Source organism: Camellia sinensis, chromosome 12, assembly GCF_055761805.1.
Source record: "Camellia sinensis isolate YWXY chromosome 12, ASM5576180v1, whole genome shotgun sequence".
NCBI classification, from domain to species: domain Eukaryota; kingdom Viridiplantae; phylum Streptophyta; class Magnoliopsida; order Ericales; family Theaceae; genus Camellia; species Camellia sinensis.
The window spans coordinates 124,015,587-124,025,242 of NC_138972.1; the positions used below are offsets into that span (position 1 = coordinate 124,015,587).

Here is a 9,656-nt window from a genome sequence, read left to right on the forward strand (position 1 = left end):
TAATTGTATTTGAATATTGAATTTGAGAAGAATTTACTGCTTGATTTTTTTTTATAATTGTATTTGAATATTAAATTTGATAGGGCTGAGTAAGGAATCCGTGAAATCCGTAATCCGATCCAGTTCAGTCCAATCCGATAAGTTTAAATTGGTTTTTTGAATCCGTGGTTCGGTTCCGGATTAAAGAATTAAAAATCCGTAGTCCACGGATTGGTTCCGGATTAAACCCCACGGTTCCGGATTGAAACCGATCCGAACCGTATACAAATAGTCTATATTTTTATTATACATCCTCCCTCATAGTATCTTCTCTTATTCCATATAAAACATAAACTCAAACCTAAACCTGCATAATATCTTCTTTTATTACTTTTGTTTGTTAGTTTTTAATTTTAATTTGTAATGGTCTAAATAATTATGGTGAAACCAATTTTCTTATGGTTGTTTAAATTCTAGAACAGTATGTCGCTATTATAGAAAGACATGTTACTATTGTGGAACTAATATAGCACTATGTTTATGTTTTTATGAAATTAAAGTGTTATTTATATATTTTTTTTTTTGTTATTTAATTATGTGAATCCGTAGTCCTAAACTGATCCAATCCGTATTTAAATTGATTGGTTCAGATTGGTTCCATGATTTAAACGGATTAGATTGGTTCCAATTTTTCAGAAACTGTAAATAACGGATTGGTCCTGATTTTACCCAAATGCAGTCCAATCCAGACCATGCTCACCCCTAAAAAGATGTCAACAAAAATCATTGGTAAAAAAAAAGTCAAGTTAACAAAGCACATCTATATTTAAAAACAATGGTGATTTATCCCCCTAAAACTAGAAATCTAATTGAGCTCTAGTGATGTGGAAAATTAAAAAAAAAAAAAAAAAAAAAAACACAAGGCCAAAACATTATATCAAATGGGTTCACACACACATTAGAATTATTGGAGCTCCTTTTCTAGAGCTCCCAAATATTTTCCATTTAAAAAACTTCTCATTTTAATTTTTCTTGTTCAGACAAGACAATCCGAGCAAGTGCCTTATCCAATGCTCCACTAGTACGATCAAGTACAGCCTTCTCAGTTTGAACAGTTATCTAATAATATTACACTCATCACATTTCTATACCATATTATGTTTTAATATCTTACTTATCAACACACTATAATCATTGTACATTACTCCATTAATATTTCTAACCAAAAACAACTGTGCATGTCAATACACTAAGGGCATGTTTGATTGGATGGGTTAGAGCATGGGATTGAGATTATTAATCTGTGAGTCCAATTATCCTGTGTTTGTTTTAACATTTTGGTTTAGGATTATTAATCCAATAGATAATTAATCCAACAAATTTTTAGAATTATTAGTAATAGGGTAGGGATGGGATTATTAATCCAATGGATAATTTATCCTCTTAATCCAATTGGATAGTGAATACCACACTAATTTTGATAGGATTATTAATGTTTCACTATTAGTCTTGTGAATCAAACATGACCTAAATACTTAATTGAAAAAAAAGAAAAAAAGAAAAAGAATGCTTAAATATTCTCCCTCTTACAAACACTTCTTATAATCTTATATTTTATAAATGTCACATCATACAAGTAAATAAGAAGAAAAATGAGTCAAACCCCCTTTGTGGAGGACCCCCACAACCCCCATACTGATCTACACCATTCATGATGTGTGGGGCCACTCATGTATGTGTGAGGTCCACATCATGAATGGTGTGGATCACAAAGGGGGTTGTGGGGGTCCTCCACAAAGGGGGTCTCTATCATTGCTGAAATAAAAATCGATGTTTAAACTTACCAATTCTTCATTCAATTCAAATTTGATAAATAAAAAGTTAAAAGTGAACTCCAATCTTTTCATGAAAACTTGTATCAAATCAAGAGAGAAGTGAAAAATTTCACCAAATTTTAAACAGTCATCTTTAATTTGATAAAAATTTAAAAAGCGGAAGGATTAGCAGTGATTTTCTTTCATCAAAAATAATTAAAATAGGTTTTTAAAAATAAGTTTGATAATTCTCCAAAAAATTGACGATAAATTACAAATAAAATGAAAAAATGTAAAGGAGAATAAGAATTAAAGTATTCGCCAAGTCAAAAAATCAAAGTTTTAAAAAAAATTTCACACATATATGATGAAAAAGGGAGTAAGGATCAGAGATGCTCTAATAAAAATATAGATATTTTTTTAAGGTTAATTACCAATTAGTCCTATTGATTGAGTGGATAAATATTTACATAGACAACTTAAGATCTAGCTCTAATACCATGTTAAAGCATCCAATTCAAAATCAATTGACAATGAGAGTGAAGAGGCCCTTGCATATTAACCAAACTTGGGTGGATTAGATTGGCAATGTGTGATTATGTCTAACACAGTCGATCAATACCAAGCTCGGCCAATGCTCCGGGTCGATCAATGCCTCACTTGGGAGGAAGATGTTGTCTATCAATGCTTCCTGCAACATCTTCCTTCCAAATGTTGCCATTAATCAAATTCCTAACCTTTAGAATACAAATTACGAAGTTTGATTTGAGTGCTTTCTTTCAAAGACTCCATTAGATAAAACGGGAGAAAGAGTGCAGAGAATAAATCTCACTGAACACAACACCGCATAATTCGCAATAACATTAAAATTCGCAATAACATTAAAAGTGTTTTCTTTCTTGTACGCACATGTTTGATCATGAATCATGATACAGAATGACGCCTTCGCTTCTGAAACAAAATCCGAGTTTCTGAATTAGCCTTACCACCTATCAGCTTCATATCTTTAATCCGAAACACGGCATTTAACTTGCTCAACTTCTTCGTAAATGACCTGAATAACTTGTTAGCAAGATGTGATTTCACACTAAGCTCCTGTTTCATCGAAACATGGTCTTTTTCCAAGTCAGTCAGTCTCATCCTCATTCTTGCAACTTCCAGCTTGAGTTCCCTGTTCTCTCTTCTCCGCGACGCGTAGTTGTCTCTTGGTGAGATGCATCCACTTCCTGCTCCGCTACCTGAATGTTGAGGGAATTGGTCATTGACAGAACCAAAGAACAACTGATTGTGACCGCCATTCATTGCGTTTCGAAGCCTGATTTGCTCAAAGTATAACACTTGCACTGCCATCTGCACTGGCAGCCTTTCATTCTGTGCTGCATGACTGCAGGCTTCTTGAGATAGTTTCTGGCAATTGATGGTTTTGCAAAGTCTATAACGCTCTGAGTCCTTCATGTTCGGATGAACCTGTCAGTGGAAGCACACACAAAACACAATAGTGTTTAAAGCCTTGACAAATCCAGACACAAAAATATAGAAATGATATAGGTCTATCCATCTGTGGGTAAGGCTGCAAACGAGTTTTGGCATTTGCAGCTCTATCTGTCAGAGAGAAAGGGTTGCTCACCTTGAGAAAGATATCCACAGCTCTGTATAATCCATCATTCACTATACGGGCATGGTCTGGGAGTAATTCTGCCAATGCTACGAACTTCGATGGCGTCAAGTTTGAATCGAGTGCAACTTCTGCAAGACAATTGTCCAACAGTTTCGACGCATTCAGGATTGAGCTCTGCTTGGGAGATCCAGGGCTGTCAAAGTCGTATACCATTTCACTTTCATCCCTCAAGTGATTATCCTCATCATCATCCTCATCCAAGTTCAAGAAAATGGAGAAAATCCTCAGGATTGAATCTGTATCATACATTGGGCTGTGATTGTTTCCATGAGAATTTGCAAGAATGAGTAGGTCCTCAAGAATTGCTTGATCCAATTGCAAACCAATCCTCCTCTCTAAATCAGATCTGTATGGAGTAGATGCTGATGCCGCTATTGCAGACTTCAACAATCTAGAAAGAAATGCCATGGGAACAGCACTCTTTCTTGACTGTGTTGGCAATAAACCGATTATAGCTTCGATGACGGCTCTTTGTTTCTTCTGCAATTCCAAGTCCAAGAAACCCCCTTTAACCAATTGTGGATCCCTAACCGCAACGAGTCCCTGAAGAGAATTGTGGGCATAATTTATCAAAATCCTGATGATTATATCATGTTTCAGACCCTTACTTTTTACTGCATATAGAACGCGCTGGAAGAAATCAAGATTAAGCACGGTGAGTGATTTTCCCCACCAGTCTGAGGGTGTTTCTGTTTCAGGTTTTGAAGGAAAGTTGTGCTCTAGCTTGGACAAGCCAGATGTGAGTTGCTCTTTACATGCATTACTTGCAATGGCATTGATAATCCTGTTGACAAGGTTGATATCTTCTGCTATGGGTTGGAGTGATTCGCAGCGGTGAAGAACTGATATCGAGTTTGATGTGTTTGGAAGTATGTTCTCCCTCAGATATGCTTCAGTTTGCGTTTCTAGGTTTTTCTCAGCAAAATCTTCTGTCATTTCCAGGAAATGAGCCGCACAGCGTAGCATCGCAACGTTTGATAGAGTAATTTCGGTGTTTACTCCGTAACAGAACTTTGCAGCTAGCTCAAATGCCTCTGGTCCACCCGGTACAGCTGACAGATTTATACGCGATACTATTGAATCTTTTGCTTCCAACAACAGTTTTCGTATTCTTCCACTCCGAGAAACTAGAGGGAACTGCAAAAGAATCCTGATCATATTATAAAAGTTCCTTTTCATACTTTTCATTTACTTTCTTCTAACATTGTTGTGGTTATTATTTTGTGTTAGCCTTTTTTAATAAGATTTCACTCTCATCTACTTTTTTTATGTAAAATTTTACCTCGGTTCCTCCATTACAAACCATAATGTTCAAGCAAAATTTTCTTATTTTGTTCCAGCCAAAATATTGCTGAATTTTCAAATTCTCAAGTTGAAAATTGTTTGATTCCTCAAAAAACTGACGTGGGATACTTGGATTAAATCTTGATTTTAAAAGGATTTTATGGCACTTTAAGCTATTGATTTACACAAAAGGTGAAATTTCTCATTATTGCAGTAGATTTGCCTTACCTTGTGAAGCGCAAAACTTGTTGTTCCAACTTCAATTGTAAGATCGCTGGAAACATCAGATATCGGCCTGCAAGATACAAGACATGCCAAAATTAGCATCATAGAGACGGGTAAAATCAAGAATGAAGAAAGAAAACTGCGCATACATAATTGTTAGTTAAAAATCTTGGTTTCTTCTTTACATCTTCATCACCATGTTGAACCTATGATACCAATTTGTTCCAAAGGGGTTTCAATTCATATACAGTGATCCATTTGGATCCTACGTTCGACATGGAGGACCCCAGTTGAAAGCAAAAGCTCAATTATAAAAAAGGAGTGGGACTTCACAAGCAGTACTTCTAGCAGATAAGGCCAAATTTAACCCAATGGTTCTGAAACCTGCAATGAAGATTGCAAGGCTGGTTGCATTCAGGAAACAATTTGATTTGGCTGTTTCGCTTACTTTCATGGGTATGCTGGGACCCTTCATTTCAATCAGAAAATGTGTCTGTTTGTCTGTTTGCAAATTTTTAGTCTATTTCACGTAAAAAATGTCATACTCAAGCATCTATTATATGACTCCTTCATACGCTTGAGGGCCTCTGGATAGGGGTGAGATGCGAAAATATTGATAGACGGATACTAAAACCAGATCAGAGCATTAATGGGTGCGTGTTGAAATAAGGACATTTAACATCACGGCCTCGTAGGGGTGCTTTTTAAGCACAAGAGATTTGTTGACACATATTCGACAAGTATTCAATCTTGAAAACTAGGTGTGATTTTGCTACCTTCTGTAAAATTTGGGGGATTGGACACGATGAAGATTGCTTACAGTTATGAAATGAATTCAGTAACCTATTTTATGATACTAAAAAGTCATTTCAAATTTAAAGTTTTTTTTTTTTTTTTTGCCCTTTTCAGTAGTGAAAGTGGAAAAAACAACTTTTGGGCTGACTGAATAATATAAGTTGAAGAAGATGCTTGGTGGAATCTCTGCTTTCTTGCACAAGACCAAAACAAGCTTTAATTCTGTAAAATTTTCAACTACTTAATTCTATTCAACCTCAAATTTTCCAAAAGTATAGAGTATAAACCAGACCCAACCCATCACAGATTTTCAAAAAAAAATAAATCAAGATTCATGTTAAAATGCAGAATTAGAGGCTGTAAAAACCAGATTTTATCATACTTGGTTTGAAACTACCTAATTTTTGTGAAACATAGTACTAGTTCAGTGTGTGGAACAGAGAAGGAGAAGAAGATTACCATTCAGTGACATGCCTTGTACTCGAACTCGGCCGAAAAAACCTCTTCCCTGCGATGCTGGGCTTCAATTCACCAACAGTCACAACTCCCAGCTCTTCAGAACCTGACAAAATTCAGCCTTTAGCCACTCTTAACAAAACTTAACAGAATTGACTCTTTCAAGATCCCCAAACTGTGAACTCCTTTGCTCTGCTGCCACTTTGTTGAAGAACCCTACTCTCTCTCTCTCTCTCTCTCTCTCTCTCTCTCTCTCTCTCTCTCTCTCTCTCTCATGTGGGAAAGAAAGAGAAAGCTGGAGTGAGGAGAAAGACACATGAACCCACGCAGGATTAAAGGGTAGAGAGATATACTTTTAATGAGTACATATAATTTGATTAAGATAAGGTCAAGAAAATGAAGCCATGGTGGCACTTTTTGGTGAAACGTGTGGTGGGTAGTGTCTTTTTTCACAATGTTTTTTTTGTTTTTGTTTTTGTTTTTGTTTTTGATTTTTGAGAAAGAGGAGAGAGATCGCAGGATTTCTGAAGGGTTGCAGGGCTTTTGGGGCCTGTAATGATAGCTGAGTGAAAGCTACCCGCATAAAAAGATTAGTTTTTAAAAAACTCTATATTATGTGTAAAGCTAATTAAAGTGGATACAGGAAGATAAAAACTCAGTTTGATTAAGAAACTAAAACAGATACAAAAAGAATAAAACATACTTTTAATCATGCTCTCAGCTTTTGACCCACTCCCTTCGCTCAAACAAAGGCCAAAAAAAGTAAACAAACAGCTTTTAAACATCTTCCCAAAGAACCCCATAACAAATAATAAAGAAGAAAAGAGAGCTTTTTATGAATCTTAAACCTATAGGAAGATGTGTATATATATAACTCCAAGTCAGAAAGAAAAGGCAAGAATATTATGAAATGGCTAGTTTATAAATTCCTTAAAAAGAAATTCCTTAAAAAGAAATTCCTTATTAATTCCCTATAAATTCCTTAAAACAAATTCCTTAAATTGTAATTCCTTAATCATAGCTGGTTCTAAAAGGAAATGAATCAACTAAAAATCAATGAGAAAAAAAAGAGGAAATATATATATATATATATATATATATATGGACTTCACACATATGGCCCAAAGTTTACACAGTCACCCCACATTCTTGGCCCTTACTCAATAACGAAGGTCTACATATAAAAGCTGTAAGAAATTAATAAGAAATCAATGTGGCACAAGGAGCAAAATGAAAAAAATAAATAAAAATTAGGGGCATTTTTTTGATATCATTTTATTTCAATTTTAACTCGAACCATTAAAATTTCTATTTTATTAATATGCCTTGTTACGTCAAAAAAGACAAGATTATTGCAGACAAACTACGAAAAAAAATCCAACTTCTTGATTGGTGAATTAGTGACATAAGTTATTCTCGTTGCCTAATATATAAAATATTGATATTTAACCAATCAATCATCTAGGACAAGGGAATAGACTATTTTCAAGTGTAGCTATAAAACATAAACCCGTAAATCATGTATCATCACTAGGGTATCATAAAATCAAAATGGACAGTTTTGGATCATTATCAGTACATACCTAATCTGGTTAATGTGTAAATATTTGGGTAAGACTAAATTATGGGCATCAAAAACAATCAAAGGAAAGTTTACTTTAAGCCGAAAGATAGGCCATTTACATATGTGTGCACGCATCGTTTAACCAAAGGTCAATTTCATTTTCTCTCCACTAAATTATTTTAACTTTGATTTTTAATTTTTATTATTTCTATTTTTTTTAACTTTTGGTTCTCAAGCTATATAATTCTTTTTAATTTAGACCAATAACTAATGTTTATCTCAAATTAGATAGAAAAATGTCATGCCAATATCATGTGATATCAGTTTGTGACATGTGATATCTTATTCGACTCAAACTTAAGGACAATCATAGAATTAAAATTAGCAATTTCTCAAATTAACTTTTTAAGTATTACTATATTTTTTGTCACATTGATACTGAAAATATATATATATTTTTTTCTATTACACCGTAAATTCGAGAGACGTGACAAAGACATGAAAGTTTTTGTATAATTTTAGATCGACATTAATTGTTGATGCAAATTGAAAATAATTACATACTTTAAAGATCAAAGTGAGGGAAAAAAAATAAGGGGCAAAGAAATGAATCAACGATTTGATCAAAAAAGATTTGATCAAAAAAAAATTCCTTCAATTATAAATCAATCAAAATCCCTTGAATTATGAAATGGCTAGTTAATTCCTTAATCATAGTTAATTATAAAAAGAAATGAATTTTACAAAAAATCAATGAGAAAAAAAATAGAAAAAAAAACATATATATACATATATATATGGACTTCACACATATGGCCCAAAGTTTACATAGTCTCCCTCACATACTCAATAAAAAAGGTCTCCATATAAAAGGTGTAAGAAATTAATAAGAAATCAATGTGGGACAAAGAGCAAAATGAAAAAAAAAAAGAAAGAAAAAATAGAGCGTTTTTTTCATATCATTTTCTTTCAATTTTAACTCGAACCATTAAAATTTATATTTCATTAATATGTCTTGTTATGACAGAAAAGACACAAGATTATTGCAGACAAACTACGAAAAAAAATCTAACTTTTTGATTGGTGAATTAGTGACATTAGTTATTCTCATTGTCTAACATATAAAATATTGATATTTAACCAATCAATCTTCTAGGACAAGGGAATGGACTATTTTCAAGTGTAGCTATAAAACAAAAACCCGTAAATCATGTATCTCCACTAGGGTATCATAAAATCAAAATAAACAGTTTTGGATCATTATCAGTACACACCTAAATTGGTTAATATTTGGGTAGGACTAATTACGATCATCAAAAACAATCAAAGGAAAGTTCACTTTAAGCCGAAAGATAGGCCATTTACATATGTGTGCACGCATCATTTAAACAATGGTCAATTTCATTCTCTCCACTAAATTATTCTAACGTTGATTTTTAATTTTTATTATTATCATTTTTTTAAACTTTTGGTTCTGATCAAGCTATATAATTCTTTATAATTTAGACCAATAACTAATGTTTCGCGCAAATTAGATAGAAAAATGTCATGCCAATATTATGTGATATCAGTTTATGACATGTAATATCTTATTCGACTCAAACTTAAGGACAGCCATAGAACTAAAATTAGTAATTTCTCACATTAACCTTTTAAGTATTACTATATATTTTGTCACATTGATACTTAAAATATTATATATTTTTTTTCTATTACACCATAAATTCGAGAGACGTGACACAGACATGAAAGTTTTGGTAAAATTTTAGATGGACATTAGTTGTTGATGCAAATTGAAAATAATTACATACTTTAAAGATTAAAGTGAGGGAAAAAAAAATAAAGGGCAAAGAATGAATCA

General features: G+C 33.3%; 1 protein-coding gene across 1 annotated transcript; it reads right to left on the minus strand.

Annotated features, from left to right (window-relative positions):
- Nucleotides 1-2,557: 2,557 nt before the first annotated feature.
- On the minus strand, nt 2,558-8,743 carry LOC114289887 (BTB/POZ domain-containing protein At1g03010). Its single transcript, XM_082899797.1, has 5 exons — nt 6,935-8,743; nt 6,235-6,337; nt 4,984-5,050; nt 3,421-4,608; nt 2,558-3,260 (listed from the first exon to the last, which is right to left on the minus strand). The coding sequence occupies exons 1-5, from the start codon at nt 7,032-7,034 to the stop codon at nt 2,718-2,720; spliced, it is 2,001 nt and encodes a 666-aa protein (XP_082755923.1). The 5' UTR covers nt 7,035-8,743; the 3' UTR covers nt 2,558-2,717.
- Nucleotides 8,744-9,656: the final 913 nt, after the last annotated feature.

What these genes read in the sequence shown, in the direction of transcription:
- LOC114289887 (XM_082899797.1), bottom strand. Translation starts at nt 7,034, where the DNA reads ATGGGGTTCTTTGGGAAGATGTTTAAAAGCTGTTTGTTTACTTTTTTT. An exon ending in AGCTGAGAGCATGATTAAAA is followed by an intron (nt 6,338 to 6,934) that starts GTATGTTTTATT and finishes GAATTTTGTCAG; the next exon opens with GTTCTGAAGAGCTGGGAGTT. An exon ending in CTGTGGATATCTTTCTCAAG is followed by an intron (nt 3,261 to 3,420) that starts GTGAGCAACCCT and finishes TTCCACTGACAG; the next exon opens with GTTCATCCGAACATGAAGGA.